Below are 23503 nucleotides of genomic sequence, written 5' to 3'. Positions count from 1 at the left end.
TTTTCATTGTAGAAAATTTCAAACAGGAGAAGGAATAAGTATGGTAACCCCAACGAACCTATCCTCCAGTTTTAACAATAATCAAATAAATAATCCTGATATTTAATGCTTTTTGATTCACTGAAGTTTTACACATTCATCATCAAATCACTTACCTTTTTTCGCTCATTTCTTCTTTTAAGTTCAAAAGGATTCCCTTACCATCAGCTATATTTATCTTCTTGGTACAGTATTTTATAGTTTCATTTTTATACTTTATTTCATCTGAAATTTATATTGGTATTTACTGAGAAGTGAGGATTTAATACTATTTTAGTTGGTTTACCACTATTTACTACTTTTTGTTCTCCCTGCTGGTGATAATTCAAACCAGTATACTAATTCTTACTGAGGTGTCGGTTGCTTTTGGGTTTCTAGTCTATTAAATTGATTTGTTATTATGTGAGTACCACAATTTTAATTATTCTGTTACAAAATAGATTTTAAACTTTAAAGGAAAAAAGTAATCTCTACACCTAAAATGGGACTTGACCTCATGACCCTGAGATCGAGAGTCACGTGTTCTACTGACTGAGCTGGCCAGGTACCTCACAAAACAGATTTTAAGAATCCATTCCTACATACTTACCTGGCTGCACTTTTTAACAACATCTGGCCCAGGACTGGCAGTAAGAAGAGCTGTCATAAGGTAGCGATTCAGCAGCTTCCCGAGTCCTAGTTCTTGTAACGTGTCATCTGGGAGGAGTCCATTCCAAAGAAGAATATTGCGGAAAAGCTAAAGTACAGTATCAAGTGAGTATGTGTAGCTGTTTCTCTAAAGAAAAACTGTAATGGTTTCCAGCAAACATAAAACACTGGTCAAATTCTTTTAAACTCTCCTTATTAGTACTGGTAGAAGTGTCAGTTTTATTTATTTTTTAAAGTTTATTTATTTTGAGTGAGAGTGAGTGATCATGAACAAGCAAGCAGGGGAGAGGCAGAGAGAGAATCCCAAGCAGACTCCCATGTTGTCAGTGCAGAGCCCAACATGGGCTCGATCTCAGGAACTGTGCGATGGTGACCTAAGCCAAAATCAAGAGTCGGATGCCTAACTGACTGAGCCACCCAGGCACCCCAGACATGTCAATTTTAGAAACAGCAGAAAAGATTTTTTTATCAGTTACCTAATTCTTTCCAAACTCTATATATTTGCTCATCCTATCTCAATTTTTAGGACTATCACCCCAAATCCATCTCAAATAAGTTAACTGGAGCCTTTCTTTCCGGATCAAAAATTTTCCTCCTCAATTTACATGCCCAGAGCCTGGGGCCATGGGGAAGACCACAGGACTCAAGGAAGGATTCATAAAGGACTACTGTTAAGCCAGTGGCACTGGGGCACTTGAGTGGTTCAGTCAGCTAAGCGTGTAACTCTTGGTTTTGGCTCAGGTCATGATCTCACACTTGGTGAGTTCAAGCCTTGCATCAGGTTCTTTGGCACTGGGCTCTCTGCTGTCAGCACACAGCCTGCTTTGGATCCTCTGTCTTACCCCTCCCCCACTCACTCAAACATAAACACTTAAAAAAAGAAAAAGAATGAAAAAGACAACTCCTCAAAAAAACAAAGCCAGTGCTACTGTTACCAATGGATGATCCTGATATACCATCAAAGCTGACAATCTTATTGCTCTGATATATAAGATTAATAATCTGTGAGTCTGGAGATAAATTGGGTAAAACACTCATAAGAAATTCTAACAAAATTAACACTGGTTGCCTTTTTTCCTCCAAATCCATCTCTTTCAGTGCATTTTATGGTGTTTTCCATTTTCTTTCCACACTTTGTGCTATATTTACTGCAGTGTCTTTCCACACTTCGTGTCATTGTTGATGCTGCTCCCTCTTCCTGGGAAGTCTTTTCCCTGACTCAACCATGTGATAAATAATGGATTCACCCTATTAAAATCTAGACTTGCTGAGGTCACGTAAAACCTTCCAATTGTCAAATCCAGTAAACATTTTCAGTCTCTCAATTCTCTTCGGTGGCATTTAATACCCTGCCTTCATTCTTAAAAACCCTTTGATTAGCTCTCATGATGCCACCCTCTTGTGACCACTCTAAGCTTCACAATAAATTCTAAGGTTTAAGACTTCATTTCTCTGCCTGCCTCTTACGTCAGTGTTTCCCAATGTTCTGAGCCTTCTTCTCGTACTTCACCTCATGAACCTCTCCTCAGAGGCTGTCATTTCTGACCATGGCTCCAAACACTGCCTAGATGTGGCTGACTCCCAAATTTCCAGCTCAGATCTGTTCCCTGCAATTCAGACACCTGTATCTATTCCTGTATTTGTCTCACGGGTATCTTCAATTCACTATATCTGAAACAGACCTTTATCTTTCTCCAAACCTATTCCTACTGTATCCCCTCCAATGCCCTCAAAGAATGTCATTATAAGTTACCAAGTTGCCAAAGTCAGAAACTTGGCTGGCACCCTACATAGTCTTCATATGTAACTAATTAGTCATTAAGTACTTTCAGTGCTTCATCCTAAGTATCTTCTGAACCCAACTTCTTACCATCCCTCCCTATTACCACTAATTTAGCCATGACTTCATCCTTTTTCTTATTTTTCTAAATGTTTATTTATTTTGAGAGAGAGAAAGCAAGCATGCGCCTGAGCAGGGGCGGAGCAGAGAGAGAGAGAATCCCAAGCAGGCTCTGTGCTGTCATTGCAGAGCCTGACGTGGGGCTCGAACTCACAAACTGTGAGATCATGATGTGAGCCGAAATCAAGAGTCCGATGCTTAACTGACTGAGCCAACCAGGTGCTCGCCTTCCTTTATCTTTTAGACCAGGATAGGACAATGAGGGATTATGGGTTAAATCTAGCTGACTGCCTGGTTTTGTAAAGCCGATAAACTAAAAATGGTTTTTATATTTCGAAATGATTAAAAAAAAAAAGTAAAAGGGTAACGTGAAGATTATGATGTTGAGATTTCAGTGTCCGGAAGTGAAGTTTTACTGAAATACAGCCATGCTCATTTGTTTACAAATTGTTTATAACTGTTTTTGCACTACAAAGGCAGAGCTAAATGGTTCAACAGAGAATGTATAGCATTCAAAGCCTAAACTATTTACTATCTGGTCCTTTACAGAAGTTTGATGATCTCTGCTCTATAGTACTCTGGATTTAAAATTAAAAAAAATTATTTTTGTAGTTTTTGCTTACCTTTACACTCGACCAGAACTGTCTTTCTTGGAACTTTGAATGTGGTGATGTTTTGTTTTCTATAGTGCTAATTTGAAACAGAGAAAGAACAAAATGCAAACTGTTAATCTTCCAGAACCAGAGTTTAAAAAACTCAGTTTTTTTTTTTTTTTTAATTTTTTTTTTTTTCAACGTTTTTTATTTATTTTTGGGACAGAGAGAGACAGAGCATGAACGGGGGAGGGGCAGAGAGAGAGGGAGACACAGAATTGGAAACAGGCTCCAGGCTCCGAGCCATCAGCCCAGAGCCTGACGCGGGGCTCGAACTCACGGACCGCGAGATCGTGACCTGGCTGAAGTCGGACGCTTAACCGACTGCGCCACCCAGGCACCCCGTCAGTTTTTTTTTTTTAACCAAACTAAGGCTTACCACATTAACAGAATGTACATGGAATGCTCTGATGACATCGAAATTACAAGTGCACTTTGATCCAACAACCCTATTTCTGAGAATGCCTTCTATACGTATACAGAATGGTAGGTCTATAAAATTATTCCTAGCATTGTTGCTGATGGTTTATCACTCACATGCCCACCAGTTACAGTACATTATATGAAGGTATATTATGCAGCTTAAAGAATGAAGAAACTACTCTTGTGATGACGTGAAATGACCTCAAAGATGTACTAAGTCAAAAAAAAGTAAGGTACAAGACAATGGTTACAATTGTACTCCTTTCCTATAGAAAAGGCGGGGAAATAAAGACTCCACCAAAACTACTAGAACTGATAAATGCATTCTGTAGTCACAAGATACAAAATTAATATAGAGAAGTTTGTTGCATTTCTCTACACTAATAATGAGGTAGCAGAAAGAGAAATTAAGAAAACAGTCCCATTTATAACTGTACCAAAAAGAATAAAATATCTAGGAATAAACTTAACCGAGGAGGTGAAAGACCTATACTCTGCAAATTATAAACTATGGATCAAAGAAAGAAACTGAAGACGACAAAAACACACGGAAAGTTAATTCCATGCTCAGGGACTGGAAGATCCAATACTGTTAAAATGTCTGTATTACCCAAAACAATCTATATAGATTTAATACAATCTCCATCAAAATACCAATGGCATTTTTCACAGAACTAGAACAAATAATACTAAAATTTGTATGGAACCACAGAAACTCCACAAAAAGTCAAAGCAACCGTGAGGAAGAAGAACAAAGCTGGAGGTATCACAATTCCAGATTTCAAGATATATTACAAAGCTGTAGTAGTCAACAGTATGGTACTGGCACAAAAACAGATACATAGATCAATGGAACAGAATACAGAGCCAGAATTAAACCCAAGCTCATATGGTCAATTGATGTACAATCAAAAGTGAAAAGATATACAAAGATATACAAAGTGAAAAAGACAGTCTCTTCAACAAATGCTGCTAGGAAACTGGACAGCAACATGCAAAACAATGAAACTGGACCACTTTCTTACAACACACACAAAAATAAACTTACACCACACATACACAAAAATGGATAAAAGACCTAAATGTGAGACCTAAAACCACAAAAATCCTAGAAGAGAGCATAGGCAATAATTTTTTGACATCGACCTTAGCAACATTTTTCTAGATCCGTCTTCTCAGGCAAGGAAAACTATGAAACAAGTAGGGTATTTTTGGTTTTTAAAGTAAATCCACAATTCACAGATACTTTCTGGCTTTCTGTGCCAGGCACTGTTCTGAGCACTCTCTTTATCTTCACAAGGTCCTGTAAAGTAGGCATGAATTTACATACAAAGATACTGATGCACACAAAGGCCCAAAGTCAAATATCTAGTAATGCTAACTCTGGGCTCCCAGAATCTGTGGACTTAACTACTCTGTGATGCCACCTGTCATGTTCTTAACATAAAAAAACCTATGTCCAGGTGTCAGGCATCATACATGGCATACAAAATGTGACTAATATTTTTTTGAAATCTCAACTTGCATCTTAATAGGTGTATTTATATTTGAGAACACTTAATATAGTTCCTTTTGCATTACTTTCTTAAATCTGTATTACATGATTAGCTATTTCATATAATCTAGATATTAACAGCTCTTACCTCTTTGGATATAGAGGAATAAAAACATCATCTTCTATTGCTTTCTTCACTCTCAAAACAATGGATTTAAGTAAGTCCTATTATATAAAAATTTAAAAGCATCAGTGATAGTCACAGGTCTATTTACCAAAAGAAGTAATTTTAACAGTATAGTACAAATATCAATTAGGTACAAGAGAACTTTATTCACCATGTTGGTGCATTTTCATTGCTGTATAGTATATTCTGTTGCATGAATACTAATAATGGGACATTTAGGTGGTTGTGAGTTTGGGGGGCTATTATACACAATACTGCATAAAAGTTCTTGTACGTGTCTTTTAACATACACAGGTATAAATTTCTAATGGAATTTAGTTTATGTCTCTACATTCAACTTTGTACACAATGCCAAAATGTTTTCTGAAGCAGTGATATTCCATTTACATTTCCACCAGCTACGTACAAGAAATCCTGCCTCCCTACATCTTTACTAATAGGTGGTATCCTTTTGTTTTTTAATGTTTGCAATTCCTGGGATATGCAGTCATACTTTATTATGTTTTTTAAGTATTTTTTTTTACTTTGAGAGAGAAAGAGAGAGGTTGGGGGGAAAGGGTCAAGAGGGGGGAGACAGAATCCCAAGCAGGGTCCATACTCAGCCTGGACCCAGTATGGGGCTCGATTCCACAACCTGGGGATCACAACGTGAATTGAAATCAAGAGTCAGTCCCTCAACTGACTGAGCCACTCAGGTGCCCCTGTTATGGTTTAATTTTTATTTTCCTTTTGAGTAATGTCATGATGAGCATCCACTCATTCTTATTTGGCATTTGGACATGCCATTTTGCTAAGTACTTGATTAAAAGCTGCTTGTCTATTCTTTTTTTTTTTTTTTTTTTTTTTTTATTTTATTTATTTTTTTTTTTTTTTAAATTTTTTTTTTCAACGTTTTTTATTTATTTTTGGGACAGAGAGAGACAGAGCATGAACGGGGGAGGGGCAGAGAGAGAGAGGGAGACACAGAATCGGAAACAGGCTCCAGGCTCCGAGCCGTCAGCCCAGAGCCTGACGCGGGGCTCGAACTCACGGACCGCGAGATCGTGACCTGGCTGAAGTCGGACGCTTAACCGACTGCGCCACCCAGGCGCCCCGTCTATTCTTTTTTTAAAATTAGATTCTTTCTTACTGATTTGTAGAAGCTTTTTATATATTCTAGCTATGGGTCCTCTGTTGGTTTATCAATGCACTTTGATGTAGTAAATTCACTTTGGCACATGCATTTTATTGTTTGTGTATCAAAAATTGGGAACCAAAATATTCAATCATAGAGACTTTTTAGTCATCATGATATATCCATCCATTGCAAGAAAATATTAAAGTTTATAAAGACTACTGTAGTAACATACAAAATTAAATATTTAATGAGATAAGGGAAAGAAGTAGGATACAAATGTACACAGTCACTAAGATTATAACTTTGAAGTAAAAGGCTGGATGAAAACATCCTACAATGGTGTCTAGTCCTTGTACTAGGATGAAAATATAAAGGGAGTTTGAATTTTTCTTCATGTATTACCAATATTTCTATATTACCCTCCTTCTTAAAAAGAAATCCATATTTGAAAAATAAAAATTCCACACAACAGGCTATTTTTCAAGTCAGTGACAATGTGTGTTAGTACAAATTAAGCTGTCAAAAAACTCTATACTGACCAAATTACTCATAAATGTAGAATTCAGCCAAATATATTTTTTTTCATAAAAAGTATTTCTAACTGAAGTCCTGTTTCTTTTTCCAGATATCTATGACATATTCCTCCATGGCCACATATCAATGTTTAATATTAAAAACAAAAATTCAATTTTTTATACTCCAGTTCTTAAACATTCTGATATTTTAAAAGAATAAAGATCATTTTTCTAGGCATTGTCTCCATGGAGTAGTATTTGAACTTATATATATATAAATTACTGAGTTAGTGTTTGTACTAGAAAAGTTATGCTCTTTTTTTTTTTTTCCATTTAATTTAAATGTTTTTGAGTGCTGGCCTGGACAAACAGTTTTTTCTTTTTTAAGCAGGCTCTGTCTGGGCTTGAAACTCACAACTCTGAGATCAAGACTTGAGCTGAGATCGAGAGCTGGATGCTTAACCGACTGAGCCACCCATGCACCCCTCCGTATTGTTTGAATTTTTGTTTCTTAAAAATAGTTCTCTCAAACAATGCTATAAAGGACATTATTGAGTCAAACAATGGAAGTGGAACATGGATGGTAGATTAAATATAGTCAAGTTTACTGAAAATGATTAAGTGTCCCATGGTTATGTAACAGACTATCTTCATTCTTAGCAATTAGGCAATTTACTCTCAAATTTGTTCAGGAGAAACAAATCATCATATGTATATATGCAATGGGACAGCAAATAGTAAAGCAAATGGGGCAAAATATTAATAATAAGTGAATCTGGGTAAAGGGCCCATGAGCATGCTATTTTTACTCATGAAAATTTTCTCTAAGTTTGACATTTTTTCTAAAAAGACTGTTTAAAACAAATTAGTATATTTTAAAATTCTGAGCTTATTAACTTTGAGTATTCAAAATACACTATTTTGTGGGGAAAAAAAAGTTCTCCAAACAGTAACCACACAACCACACACACACACACTTCTATATATGCTTTAAACTAGCTTTGAAAAGACTCATAAGCTTTAGCTAGCTGGTTTTTACACTGCTCTTTATATTCACAGATAATCCTGGGTGGCTCGGGCAGATGTTGAGGTCCTCAAGGGAGAGTGTGGGCAGGCATTCACTACAGCACGAGCAGCTGTGCTTTTGTGTGTTTGTGTATAGGGGTATGTAAGAACTAATTTGATAAAAGGTCTGTTGATGAAAAAAAAAATTTGAAAATTAGCAATCTAAATACGTAACTGATATTATTTTCACATTTGCACTAACTAGTCAACTAACCTATGCCTAAAAACATTTAATGATAGGTAATCACTATCTCGTGAGGCCACCCATACCTTTGGGCAGCTATTAACTATTAGATTTCAGTTAACAATGAGAAACAAACTTCTCTCCTGTTCTTCCACTCGCTGGTCCTAATTTACTTCTTATGATTATACAGAACAAACAAATCCAATTTCCCTTCCACATGACAATTCTTTCGATTCTAAGACTAATACCTCACTTTTCTACATTTTCTCTTTCCCATACCATCTTAGATACTCTCCATTTAATACACTTATACCCAGAATTAAATGCAACACACCCAGGAAAATCTCATCCATGAGTATAGCACATATAACATTTTTACTCAAAATAGCACACACCCAGGAAAAAGAATTCCCCTTAGTCTTTCTGTTACTCAAGTGACACTGCTGACTCATATTGGGTTTACTGTTGATTATAGATCTCTGGTTTACCTATATTGTTTCAAAGCTATTTCTTTCCTTTTATTTATGCAGCTGAATTTTTGAATGCAAGGGTAGTACATAATGTATATTCCTTTCACATCGCATATTTTGAGAGTCCATTTTCTCAGTATTTGAAATCTTTTTGGATACTATTCTACTATCCAGAAGTCTGTGATAGAATTCCTAGCTTTGTGCCATTGACAAACTTTATTACCATGCATTTTACATCTTCATCTAGTTAAAAAAAAAAAAATATTGAACAGGGCAAATACTGAGAAGATATCTCATACTAAAAGACTACCTCCATAGGTAGCCACATCCCTCTTGGTCAGTATTCTTTAGGTATATGCTACCAGTTTCTTGTATCTCACCATACCACTGTTAAGCTTATCATTCTCCATTTGATCCATAAGAACGATCATAGCATACTTAAATATATCACCTGCTCTAACTGCACAGTACCTTATTTATCATGAAAGTAACTGAGACAGTATGAGAGAATTTGAGTTTATAAGCAATCACCTGTATTTAGGCACTCTATCAATGACACATTACAGTAATCACTACTTTTTTTTTTAAAAAGTCTTCATAATCCACCTCTGTAATCTATTTTAGAACTTAACAAGAATCAAAACTATTCTCACCAGGGATTAGCTTACAGAATCATCTGGTTCTTACTTCGAAAACAGGAACTATGCTGTATGATTCCACTCTTCTGGAACCTTTTTCATCTCTTCAATTTCTTACACATCACTGAAAAAAATACAGTGATCTCACTGGCAAGGCCAACCGTCTTAGTAGCCAGAAACATTATGTAGTTCAGTGATTCTTAACTAGGAGTGACTGTGCCATGCCCAGGGAATATCTTACGATGTCTGGAGATATTTTTGGTTGTCAAGACTGGGGAGCACTACTGTCATCTAGTGGGCAGAGGCCAGGAAAGCTGCTAGCATGCTACAATGCACAGGACAACTTCCCACAACAAATAATTATCTGCTCCAAGTGCCAAGGCTGCTGAAACTGAAAAATCCTGATATAGTCAAGTGTCTTACTAATCACACAAAGAACCCATTTTCAATATTCATAGTAGGAGGGCTTCCAGAATAAAAAATTACTGGTCTAAAAACTTCATGAGTCTATCTGTAACACTTTTGAAAGATTTTAGTTATTATAAGTTGCAAAGTGTCAGGCCTATTGCTTAATACCCAAGTAACCTTTTACAAGTGACATGGCCCTCTGGGCCCCACCTTCTTCCATCTGTAAAATGCAGTTAAAGTCAACACATTTTACAAGGTTGTGAACATCAAGTGAGATAATGTGAAAGTGTTTAATAAATGGTAAAGCACTGGGGTTACCTGGTGGCTCAGTCGGTTAGTGTCTGACTTTAGCTCAGGTTGTGATCTCACAGTTTGTGAGTTCAAGCCCCACATAGGGCTCCCTGGTGTCAGCACAGAGCTCGCTTTGGATCCTCTGTTCGCCCCTGCTCTCTGTCCCTGCTCTGCTTGTGCTCTCTCACTCAAAAATAAATAAACGTTAAAAAAAAAAAATGGTAAAGCACTATTTATATTTAGGTTATAATTACATAGTCTCATATAAGGAGCAAACACAGGATTCCATATCTACTTCCTTATAGATCTTCTCTACTAATCCTGGTTCCATGCTCTGTAACAACACAGAATAAATCTATTCCTTCTTCAAATACAGAATCTTCACGCATATCTTCTTCTAAGTTAAATATCTCTATTTTCTGCAATGATTTTCATATGTTATCTGTCTTTATCCTTTTGGAGAAAGGTGAAAAATGCCCTCTTTCCCATCAGTTGCTATGTTTAAATCCTTTACTTTCCATTAGGTCCCAGTTCAAATGCACCTTGAACATAAAGTCTTCCACTGTGAAACATAACTTCTTTCTCCTGTTTCTCTTTTGAAGTTTCATAGCATTTTATCTGGGGTGCTCAGGGAAGGCCACGTGGTCAGTGACATGGGCTTAGGCTTTAAAATAAGATTAATTAAGGTTCAAATCCTGGCTCCTGACTCAAGATATTACTATGAACAAATTTCTGACATTCAGTTTCTTCATCTGTAATATGAAGCTATCATCCAATTTTTAATAGAGCTGCTAGAACCAAGTGAGATGTCACAGGTATAAGACCTAACAGACTGCCAAGTACACAGTGGGAATTAAATAAGTGTTCCTTGTTCTCCTCCACCTCTCACTTCCTATTTAATTTATTTTTAAAGTTCATTTTGAGGGAGAGAGAGAGAGAGAGAAAGCAGATGGGAAGGGGAGAGAGAGAGGGAGAGAGAGAATCCCAAGCAGGCTCCACACTGTCAGAGTAGAGCCCAATGTGGGACTTGAACTCACAAACCATGAGATCATGACCTGAGCTAAAATCAAGAGTTGGTTGCTTAACCAGGAGCCATCCGGATGCTCCTCACTTCCTATTTTAAGTAACAATTTATGTAAATCTTATTTCCTTTAAGATTACATGCTTCTTGAAGGCAGAATCATGCCAATTTCCCTCTTCTCCCTCCTACTTCTTACAGCTTCCCTCCTTCATAATTCCAAGTGCTAAAATTTAATGGTGTTCAGAATATGAATGTGACATGTCTCCTTGCTTCTCAACCACCTTGGTTATTCTACTCCAGATACTCTCTAGATAGTCAATCTCTCTCAATTTCTTTAAAGTTCAACATATAATTGGTTTACTGAATTAACTACATGAATATATGACATTCTCATCAACAGAATGATTAAAAAACAGAGTACCACAATAAAAGTATAAGATTTACTGGACTCTCATCAAAGCCTCTATAAGGTCCCTCCTTATATGTTAAGTAAAACTCAATTCTAAATCATGGTAAGATGAAAACCTATACTCTGGACTTTTTTTAAGGATTTTTTTTTTTTTTTTTAATTTTAAGTACAACTACACCCCAATGTGGGGCTCGAATTCACAATCCTAAGATCAACAAGACTCACATGCTCTACCAACTGGAGCCTACCAGGTGCCCCATATCCTATTGAACTTTGAATCTTAAAGGGATTACTGTTCTTAACTTTGGCAGACTACAAATATACAGTTAATATCATGAATGTTAACCCAATTTTAAAATAACCATTAAAGCAAAGCCAAAATACTACTAGATTTTTGCCAAAAGAACAAAGGTAAAGAATTCTTTTCTTGTAGAAGGAACAAATTTGCACTAATTCATTTATGCCTGCTCATCTCTGCAGTGCCAATGTATATTCACAAACCTAAAAGATGGCTGGCTGGACCATGAGAACAAAAACCAGACCACTGAACAGAGAGGAATAAACTAATTAGAATAAAAGCGATAATATGGGTCTTATTACATGTATGTGTATTTTATAATTAATAACGATTGCCATCCCTGTTAAAGTGTTCATAAATATCAAGGTATAGTCTTTCATCTAATTATTACAAAGAGCAAGAAATGGTCAATCCTAGTTTTTATAAATCAAAAGTAAATCTATCTTTCACCAAATTGCGTTCTGGTAATTATTTCTTCTGCATCTTCTGTAAACAAATATTTATAACAAAATTACATTAAGTTATAAATAAATCAAGAAGTTTGTAACTTTAGAAATTATTACCTGTTTGCCTTTACTAACTTCATTTCCACAAGTGGAAAGTTCTTCAAGAATCACTGTGCAGTGTGTTATTAAACTTGTTGTCTGTGAGGTCGACAAGGGATCCCAAATGAATTCTACAAAGTCTGAAACAAAAGTTTCAGTAGTGTACAATTTATTTCCTAGATTGCTTTGCCTGTCACGTGTAAATAACTCAGGTCTTCAGAAAAGACTTCCTTCCTTCGTATTAAAATCCATGCCATTCATTACCATTATGTATTTGCATACATCTTCAATTTCCTTGTCCTTTTTGGGCTCTGCTAAACTTGGCTCACTCAATCACAGCCCTAGTTAAATCCACTGGTTATTGAGTCTGTGGCTCCAACTATGTGGCTAAAACATGGCTAGAAAAAAATACACTTTAAATTTATCACTTGTGAAACCCCAGTGAACTCTTCAAGCTGTCTAGTAATCATTGTTTCCCTGGCCCATTCCCCATCCCTCCCATGCAGAGGATTATTTCCTGTGCTTTCCTTCCTCTTCACTCTGTTAATGGACTTGACTTTTCTAGATGACTATTTACTTTTTTTCTTCTCTTCCCTTGCTCTCATCTTCAGCTGATTACTTCCTCAACGATGAGAAAATAGATCAGAAGAGATGTTCTACAAAGGACTACCACAGAATCTACACACCTACCTGCATCTATACCCACATATTCTTGTCTTTCATTCTCATGGATAAAGCACTACACTCCTCGCTAAGGCCAATCTTTTATTTGTGCAAAAGGTATCAACCCCTTTGGCTTACTGGAAGATTCTGTTCCCAGAATTCTACCCTCTTTATTTAAATATTTTTAAAATATTTATTTATTTTTGAGAGACGGTGGCGGGGGGGGGGGTGGAGCAGGCAGAGAGGGAGACACAGAACTCGAAGCAGGCTGCAGGCTCTGTGCTGCCAGCATAGAGCTCAATGTGGGGCTTGAATTCACAAACTGTGAGATCACAACCTGAGCTGAAGTCAGGGGTTTAACTGACTGAGCCACTCAGGCACCCCCAGAATTCTGCCCTCTTAACTCCGGTATTGCCATTGCTTCTACTGGATCTTCCCCATCAGTCTCCAATTATTCTCTTATATTAAAAATAATGCCTCCCTTGACCCTTCTTTCCCCTCTAGTACGGCCTTATTTCTTTCCTTCATTTTATAATAATTCTTCAAAAAACTCTCTGCACTATTTCCAATTTATCTCCTATTAACTCTCGAATACACTTCAATTAGGCCTGATCTCCAACCATTCTACCTAAACAACTACTTTTACCATCGCAAAACCTAATGGTTGATTCTAGTCCCCATCTGATTTATCTGCAACAGTTGATCATTTCCCTCACAAACATTTTTAAAAATTTTTATTTATTTTTGAGAGAGAAAGAGAGAGGGAGAGAGAGAACAAATGCAGGAGGGGTAGAGAGAGAGAATCCCAAAAAGGCTCTGCCCTATCAGTGCAGAGCCCCATATGGGGCTTGAATCCACGAGCCACAAGATCATGACCTGAGCCACCCAGGCATCACCAAACATTTTTTTTCTTGGCGTCTGGGATACCACTCCGAGTTTCGCACCTACCTCTCTGGTCTCCTTTGCTGGTTGCCTTTCATCTCTTTTGACTTTTTTAAAAACGCTGGAGTACCTCAGGACTCAGCTCACTTACCTTCTCTTTCCTATTCATTTTATCCCTTAGTACTTAAGGTCAGTTTTGCAGCTTTAAATGTCATCCACGTGCTGATAAATTCCAAATTTATGTCTGCTACTTGGACCTCTCCTTTATGCTGATATATTCAACAACCTAGCTGATATCTCTACCTGGATGGTAGGCATCAGAAACTCAACATTTGTCAAACTGAGCTCCTGATAACACCTCCTTACCCTAAAGCTCCTCTCAGTCTTTTCCATTTCAGGAAATGGCGAATCTGTCCTTCCAAATGCTCAGGTCCAATCCCATGCGGTCACTCTTAATTCCTCTCTTGCTCACACAACCAATCCATTCTCAAACTGTTAGTGCTGTCTTTGAAATGTATGCTTAATTCGACCATTTTTCAGCACCTCCACTTTTAACACTCTAGTCCAAGCCAGTATCACCTGTTGCTTAATTACTGCAAAAGCTTAAGTAGTCTGCCCACTGTTCATTCTCAACACAGTAACTACAGCGATTCTGTTAAAATGTTAGGCAGATAGTATCATTCCTCTGTTCAAAACTCTCTGGGCACCTGGGTGGCTCAGTCAGTTAAGCAACCAACTTCAGCTCAAGTCATGATCTCGTGGTTTATGAGTTCAAGCCCTGCATCAAGCTCTCTGCTGTCAGCACAGAGCCCACTTAGGATTCTTTGTCCACCTCTCTCTCTGCCCCTCTCCTACTTGTTCTCTCTCTCTCTCTCAAAGTAAGTATACTTAAAAAAAATAACTCTTCAATTACTTCTCACTTTTTCACTTACAATAAAAAAAATGAAGTCCTTACAAATGATTGTAAGGACTCACATAATGTAGCTCATGTCATTTTGTTAACTTCTACCTGCTTTCCACCCTTCCTCACTCTAGTATAGCTACACTGGCCTATGTGCTGTTTTTCAATCAAATTAGGCCAGCTCCTGCCTCAGGGCCTTTGTATTTGCTGTTTCTACTGCCTTGGATTCTGTTTCCTCAGATATTCATACGGCCCACTTCTTCCTTTCGGAATTGGCCAATCTATTTTATTTTATTTATTTATTTTTTATTTTAGAGGGAAAGCGTACATGAGTGGGGAAGAGAGGGAGAGGGAGAGAGAATCTTAAGGAAAATCTTAAGCTGGCTCTAGTCTAGGGAAGAGCCCAACGTGGTGCTCTATGCCATGTCCCTGGGATCATGACCTGAGCTGAAATCAAGAGTTGGACGCTCAACTGACGCCACCGAGGCACCCCTAGCCAATCTATTTTACATTGCACTCCTCTTCAATAATTCGTATCCCTTTCCCTTACCTTTTCATCTTAGCCCTCATAACTAATATGTTCTAGATTTTATTTATCTTATTTTTTTTTTTACAGAATATAAGCTCCTGGAGGGAAGGGATTATTATTCACTATATATGCTGAAGCAACAACAGGGTCTGACATAGGACAGACCCTTGTAAAACACAAGTTAAATAACAGAAAAAATGAAATAGGTTAAAAAAAAAAAAGCAAAAAACAAAACAGTGATTTCTCAAGCATCTGGTAAGTTAGGCTTCTAATAACTTTAGAGATAACTGGTCAACTAATACTGAGAGCCTACTATGTACCTAATGTTCAGTACAAGAGACAGCATAAACAAGATTATTAGGTAGGTAGCTGCCTTTGAAGAACTCTAATGGCAAATACATTTATATCAGCAATTACAATTCGATGTGTAAGTATCACTACAAGTTCAGAGTGCTACAGGAACCCAGAAAGGTGTGCCTAAACCAGTTCCTAGAAGTGATGTTCATACTGAGTCCTAACAGATAAAGAGGAGTTAGCAAGATAGAAGAAGTGGGCTGGGAGGTTTGTCAAAAGGATGAAACATAGAAGATACAAGAAGAATACAGCTGAAATACACAAGTGGGGATGAGGGAAAAGAGAAGTGGAGCTTAGCAAGAGATGGGGTTGGAGAATTACTAAGCAGAGAGGTGATTCTGAAAGACTAAGAAAGTCATGTTAAAGAGTTTAGACTTCATCCCAAGGGCAGTTAAGAATAATAAAGTGTTTTAAGTGAGGTATGACAGAAGCAAATTCACATTTTAGACAGATTACTTTGGTTGTTGTATAGAAAATAGGTTAGAAAATGGAAAAAAACCAGATGTGGCAAATGCTTACGGAAGGAAGGAAGGAAGGAAGGAAGGAAGGAAGGAAGGAAGGAAGGAAGGAAGGAAGGAAGGAAAATGGAGGAGCGAATGACTTGAAAGTCCTGGTTTGAATACACGGGTAGATAGATGGAGATGTCACTTTCTAGACAAGGAATATAAGAAGAACAGATCTACAGCAAAGGATTTAAGTATGATCTGACATGTGGACTGTGAGGTGCCTGTTGAACATCCAAGTGGATGTATTCAGAAGGTACTTTGATAAGAAAGATCCAGATTTTCTCCGGTTCCTTTGGACTTAAAATTGTGTAGAGGAGTACCATCCAAAGTAACTTTCTAAATGATGGAAAAAACACATTATATCTGCACTATTTGATGGACACAACCTACATATGACTACTAAGAATTTAGTGTCATTAGTGTGACTGAGGGACTGAATTTTAATTTTTATTTCGTTGAAATGTGTATTTTAATAACCACATTTAGTTACTGGTTACCACAATGAACACAAATATAGATAACACTAAAACAGAGTATGAAATAGCCTAGGGGTTCATGAAGAGTACAAGGGCATTCAGGACAGAACTTAAGAATAAATACACAGTATTAATTTCTCATAATTCTACTTACTTGAGGTTTAATTTTAAGTGAAGTATTTGGAGTTTTCAGAAGAGTATTTAAATCAGTCATATATATTCTGTGCTATCATTAAGACAACTAGGTAAAAGTAGTAACTCAATACAACCATGACTGCACTGCAAGATATGCTGAGAAAAATCTTAAAGTTTTAGCCAAATTGGCTAAGAAGCAATAGAAAGTAGTTGCTTTATCATTTAAGACAGTTCTATAGACTTTGCTATCAAAATCCATTCTCAGGGCCATGGTGAAACAGATCTTTATCAAGTACAATTTCAGTTTAAATAAGCCTTCAGACTGAAGCACAAGCATCAATGCTAAATGCAGATATGAAGATGTAGTAAGGTTTTTTAAAGAAAAAATAGCAAGGGGCGCCTGGGCGGCTCAGTCAGTTAAGTGTCTGGCTTTGGCTGGGGTCACAATCTTGCAGTTGGTTGAGTTCAAGCCCCTCGTCATGCTCTGTGCTGACAGCTCAGAGTCTGGAGCCTGCTTTGGATTCTGTGTCTCCCTCTCTCTCTGCCCCTCCCCTGCTCATGCTCTGTCTTGCTCTCTCAAAAATAAACAAACGTTAAAAAAAAAAAATAACAAGAAAGGGGAAGAAGTCAAGGGAAAGGAAGAAATACATGCAGTAGGAATCAAATAAATGACTTAGGGGTTATAAAAGCAACACTAATGTCACAAATGCTAAAGGCTGAAGAATACTAGCTAGTCTGGTAGCCAATCACTTGTGCAAACAAGCTCTTTTAACCACCTTCAATTATGACATCTCTTGATTTTTAATGCATATTACTTTCCCTGTATTTGAAAACTTCTGATAAAAGAAGCTGTGACTGTAACAGAAATTAATGATCTTCGATCTGCCAGAGAACAATTTAATTTTATCAAGTTTACAAAGCAGTACCTGTAAGTCGAGGAATAACTGTTTTATTGATGATAGCAGACAAGATTTTCTTATCAGAACCATCTTCCTTCTTTGAATCTTCCATACTGCTAGCCATATATTCTTCTATAGATGTGAACCATGGCATCTGTTTTAAGCCTACAGCATCAAACTTATAAATAAAATTATTAAAGTTATCAATAAATTCTTACAGTTTATTTTTAAAAAGTTAATTTTTTCAGTAATCACTAGAGCTTTTCTGAGAAAAAAAAAAAAAAAAGAGTAATTCCATATTTTAACCCCCTGTATAAAGCACTAGACGAAGGGTAGGCAGGATGGCATGACTAGGACAAGATGTCTCAAAAATATGACAGAAAACTACATTCCATGCATCATTCATATGACAAACATGCCAAAAATGCCATATTCAGAACCTACCACACTTTACTACTGAAAAAAAAAATACACATTTGTAAGAATATCACTTAAAATAAACACAGATTTTGTTTACAAAAATTCAATTTACATCATACAAAATTCACTTTTGGTTCCCTCAATTCTCATAGGCACAAATGTGTATTTTATAGGTGGTTTAGCTTATGAGGCAAGTAGCAGATGGCCAATTATGATCTGTTGAATGAATGAATGAATGAACAGATCTCCACTAGGTATGACAGAATACTCAATTTGGCCCGAGTGCTTAACAACGAGGCTCCTGTGCAACAAACTGCTTACCATTTTCTTAGGGATAAGCTTAGTTTCTATATTATGAAGACTGCCTGGCCCTGAACCCAACACAGTGAACAACAGACATGCATGACTGGGGCAGAGAAAGATAAAAGGACATGGTTCTGTCGCCTTCACTTCGTTAAATTTTTATCTTCAGTTTTCCTCTATTCTTACAACTTTGTTTTCTCATTTCCATTTTCTTACTAGGCACATCCACATGGATGTTCCACTATCATTTCAGCATCCATGTACAAAGTAAAACTTCCTTCAAAATCTTTTTCCCTCTGGAAAGTTCCCGTTTCTATTAATGGAACTACTGCTGTTCTAATAACCCAGAATCAAAACACTGGGGTCACCTTTCAATGTGGTGTGTTAAGGTTATTCTTGGTATTTTACTAATTCTTTAATTTTAATTCCAATATAGTTAAAATAGTTATATTAGTTTCAGGTATACAATATAGTGATTCCATAATCCCATACATCACTCAGTGCTCATCACAAGTGCACTCCTGAATCCTCATTGCCTACTTCACCCATTCCCTTAACCCTCTCCCTTCTGGTAACCATCAGTTTGTTCTCCACAGTTACGAGTATATTTCTTGATTTGTCTCTTTTTCCTTTGCTCATTTGTTTCTTAAATTCCACATTTGAGTGAAGTCATATAGTATTTGTCTTCCTCTGACTTATTTCACTTGGCATTATACTCTCTAGCTCCATCCATGTTGTTGCATATGGCAAGGTTTCATTCTTTTTTATGGCTGAGTAATATTCCATTGTGTATATAGAGACACACACACATACCCCACATCTTCTTTATCCTTTCATCAGTCGATTGACACTTAGGCTGCTTCCATACCGTGGCTACTGTAAATAACGCTACTACAAACGTCGGGGTGCGTGTATGAATTAATGTTTTTGTATTTTGGGGGTAAATACCCAGTAGTGTGATTACTGGATCAGAGGGTAGTTCTATTTTTTAACTTTTTGAGGAACTTCCATACCATTTTCCATAGTGGCTGCACCAGTTTGCATTCCCATCAACAGTGCATGAAGATTCCTTTTTTCTGCACATCCTTGCCATCACTTGTTTCTTGTGTTTTTTATTTTAGCCATTCTGACAGGTTTAAAGTGACGTCTCACTGTGGTTTTGATTTGTATTTCCCTAATGATCAATTATGTTGAGCATCTTTTCATGTGTCTGTTGGCTGTGTGGATGTCTTCTTTGGAGAAATGTCTATTCGTGTCTTCTGCCCAATTGTTAATTGCATTGTTTGTTTTTTTGAGGGTGTTGAACTGTGTAAGTTCTTCATACATTTTATTTAAAAAAAAATTTTTTTTTTAACGTTTTATTTACTTTTGAGACAGAGAGAGACAGAGCATGAACAGGGGAGGGGCAGAGAGAGAGGGAGACACAGAATCGGAAGCAGGCTCCAGGCTCTGAGCCATCAGCCCAGAGCCTGACGCGGGGCTCAAACTCACGGTCCGCGAGATCGTGACCTGAGCCGAAGTCGGACGTTTAACCGACTGAGCCACCCAGGCGCCCCAGTTCTTCATACATTTTAGATGCTAACCCTAATTTATTAGATATGTCATTTGCAAATATCTTCTCCTGTTCAGTAGGCTGCCTTTTAGTTTTGTTGCTTCCTTCACTGTGCAGAAGCTTTTTACTGATTCTTAATTCACAAAACCTCCTATAATCAACCCTTTATTTCTCTTCCCTTTATCACTATCACTGTATGTAAGGGATTCACTACCTTGGACTTGGGCTACAGCAATAGCCTTCCAGTATTATCTCACCTGTTTCTTCCCTCCAAGTTAGCCAGCTGCTAGGACTTCCTAAAACACTACTTTCATAATTCTACTCTTCCCATTATTTATCAAAATAAGTTCCTATCTCTTAATTTAGGATCTGAACCTCTATGAAGCCTCTAGCTCCTGAACTAGGATTTCTCCTTACGTACCTTTACAAAAAAAGTTTTCCTTTTTTTCTCCTGTTTTAAATCTTATATAACCTTCAAATCCTCATTTAAATCCCTCCTCAGGGTAGTTTTCCAAACCAAATAGTCCCAATATAGCATCTCCAACTTCAAAACTCTTGGTACCTATATCACACAGACTAAAATTCTTAAAAGCTAATACTACCTTCACATTTTTCAATGATTTAAAAATGACCTTGACTTACCATAGAAGAAGCTGAAAGACAACAAAAAAGTGTTTCCTTGACAGATGTTTAGTGCTATTCAGCCTTAAATATAAGGGAAGAACCAAGAAAACATGAATGCAGACTACTACCCCAAAGCACTAATTATCAATTCCAACTCTGTGTATTTTAAAGCTAACCTAATAACAAGGGCACTTCAGTAATGAACAGGACAGAATTATTTCTTTCACATGTTAAGCTTAAATACCTTAAGAGGATTCCAATCAATCAAATGAAGTCGGATTAGGGGATTTAAAAGCTTCGGTATGCATAAACTAATGAAAGCTTCATAATAAGAATCAGGAAACTTTTCTCGCCATTGTTGAAATTTCAACAAAATATTTTGGATATTACAAAAATCATCATGTACATCTTCAAAAATCTGCTTGTGATCCCGTAAAATTTCACCTGTAAACAAAAGGAGTCTCTGTATATTTTGCATTTTAAGTTTGTGAGCTTTGCTTCCTGTAAACATCATCACGTGTAACGACATATGTACTCAACAGAGCTGAAAACTTTCCTTTGATATTAACAGATAAATTACCTTTTATTTTTAAAAAATCACTTTAATAGCAATACTGACTCTAACAAAATCGACCACTTATCGATTCCCTGATATTTCAGCATCATAACTATCTTCTCTACAAGGTAGGTGTGACTATTTATAAGACAAAAAAACGAGCAAACAACATGAGACTCAGGGAGGTCTATGGATCTAAGATCACACAAAATAGAGACAGTCTTCAAACCCATCTGTTTGACTGTAAAAACCACATTAAAAAAATTTTTTTTAACTTTTATTTATTATTTGAGAGACAGAGTGGGGGATTGGAAGGGGCAGAGAGAGAGAGAGAGAGAGAGAGAGAGAGAGAGAGGGAGAATCTGAAGCAGGCTCCAGGTTCTGAGCTGTCAGCACAGAGCCTGATGCAGGGCTCGAGACCATGAGCTGTGAGATCATGACCAACCTGAGCCAAAGTTGGACACTTAACCGACTACACCACCCAGGCGGCCCTGTAAAGCCCATGTTCTTTCAAATATGTGACATTTTACCTATGAATCACTAAAATAATGTTATTAAATTTAAATGTTTTATTTATTTTCAAAAGATTTTATTTTTAAGTAATCTTTACCCTAAACATGGGCTCTAACTCCTAACCCTGAGATCAAGAGTCACATGCTCTACCAACTGAGCCAACCAGACACCCCTAAATTTAATTGTTTTCAATTAAAAATGATAATATAGAAGGTATACAATAGAGAAATGAAACCAAATTGTTCATGGCTCCTTTATAAAAAATAAGAAAAGCTGAGGGAAAAAACTGTAAGGATGCAGAAAACTCACAATGTTCCTCCATTTTATCCCATTTTTTCAAAGGTAGGAAAAATCTTTTTTTTTTTTTTTTTAAGTAAACTCTACCCCCAGTGTGCAACTCGAACTCATGACCCCAAGATCACAAGTCATATGCTCTATGGACTGAGCCAGCCAGGCACCCCAGGAAGTCTTAAAGGGGGAAAAAATGTGTTCCTTTTTCCTTGAATTTCCCCAACGATAATATTTAAGAGCAATCACAGCAAAGCATTTCCTACCATTTCGATACTTCAAATTAAGACATATTAGAAATCTGGTAACTGACCTTGGGTTTTTTGGAAGTCAATCATGTCTGCTGAAGACAGTTCATCATCACTAGATGTCCCTTCCTGATGATCACAATTCCCAGAAAGTGCCCTTGCTTGTCTTCTTTGTGACCTATATTTTGCAATAAACCAAAAACAAATTTAAAACAGTTCCTAAAAACAAAACAAAAACCAGTTCCTGCTGAAAAGAAATACTTTAAAACAAAAACTAGGAGTCATCATTTATTTACAATGTCTAGAATATATACCATATTATTATTATTAGCACACAATTTTGTTATTATTTTTGGCATTTTAGCTTCGTTAATCTGAATTGGTGGTTCTCCCTCTTTTTCTTAAAGTACATTCCCATGGGCTACCCAGATTTTAAAGAGGGGGTAACAATATAATAACTTCTAGTTATAAGCAAGTCCCAGACCAATAAATGCCATCTTACCCATTCATTTTGACTGATCCAATATACCAATGTGTCTTTAAACCCTGGGGGTAAGGACTGTTTAACTAAATTTTGGTTTTATGTCATTCTCACAAATTAATGTTCAGTTACGGTTATTATACCATATGGGCTAACTATGGTTAAGTAGTGAAAAATACTTGCTCAAGTCTTCACTTTATATATAGCTACCTTCGAGATTCAATCTCTTCCAAAATCCATGGAGTTTTTTCACCTACAGCCAAACTTCCATTTGTTGATGTCTCAGCTTTGCCTGTTAACAAATAAAATTAATTTCATGCTGCAAATTCTTAAAAGAAATAAAATGAAACATTCTGAAAACAAAAGTTGTATTTTGTACAGGTGTATATACATGTAGGTATATATATAAACACACTTACTTTGCTTAAATCGCATACTTCATCATATAACGAAATTATAATGTTAACTCCCTATCACAATATTGATAGGCATTGAGTCTGCTAGCCTAAGATACCCTGGCTGGTGAATATAGTTCAGCACTTGAGAACAGTAATAAAATTCTACCGTGTTTCTTTTTCTTGTATTCTTTTTCAGGTGTTTTCACCAGTTTTTTTTTTTTTCCTCATCCCTGAATTACTAGAAATATTTGCATTACCAGTAAGTTATTCATATTATTTGTTACTTTGGTATGTACCATAATTTATAACTAACTACAAGTCATGTGTTTGAAAGTCACTTTGCTTTAATCAGCTACTTGGTTACGATCTCATCTCTTTCACTATTCCCCAACAGAACCTAATCAAAGGAAGGCATCTCTGAAAATACAAAACCAGTGTGAGAACTAAAAGGCAGCATCCAAATCTTATT

At 36.7% G+C, this 23503-nt stretch overlaps 1 protein-coding gene across 15 annotated transcripts in view; it reads right to left on the bottom strand.

The window, feature by feature from the left end:
* Nucleotides 1-23503, bottom strand: part of GCFC2 (GC-rich sequence DNA-binding factor 2) — a 56879-nt gene that overhangs the window by 5295 nt on the left and 28081 nt on the right. For 2 of the 15 annotated variants that reach the window (XM_058683560.1, XM_058683554.1), the window contains 8 exons: nucleotides 22847-22928; nucleotides 22221-22333; nucleotides 20795-20994; nucleotides 17679-17829; nucleotides 12325-12446; nucleotides 5307-5383; nucleotides 3211-3277; nucleotides 629-775 (listed from right to left, as the gene is read on the bottom strand). In XM_058683560.1, the coding sequence (XP_058539543.1) occupies nucleotides 629-775; nucleotides 3211-3277; nucleotides 5307-5383; nucleotides 12325-12446; nucleotides 17679-17829; nucleotides 20795-20994; nucleotides 22221-22333; nucleotides 22847-22928 (959 nt within the window). Of the gene's footprint in view, nucleotides 1-628; nucleotides 776-3210; nucleotides 3278-5306; nucleotides 5384-9349; nucleotides 9459-10060; nucleotides 10221-12324; nucleotides 12705-17678; nucleotides 17830-20794; nucleotides 20995-22220; nucleotides 22334-22846; nucleotides 22929-23503 lie in introns of those variants that run through there. The other 13 variants (XR_009248472.1, XR_009248469.1, XR_009248471.1 and 10 more) reach the window with 13 other exon arrangements.

This window comes from Neofelis nebulosa, chromosome 9, assembly GCF_028018385.1.
Source record: "Neofelis nebulosa isolate mNeoNeb1 chromosome 9, mNeoNeb1.pri, whole genome shotgun sequence".
Classification (NCBI taxonomy): domain Eukaryota; kingdom Metazoa; phylum Chordata; class Mammalia; order Carnivora; family Felidae; genus Neofelis; species Neofelis nebulosa.
The sequence above is the reverse complement of the archived record's forward strand: the minus strand, read 5'-3'. Positions and strand labels throughout refer to the sequence as shown.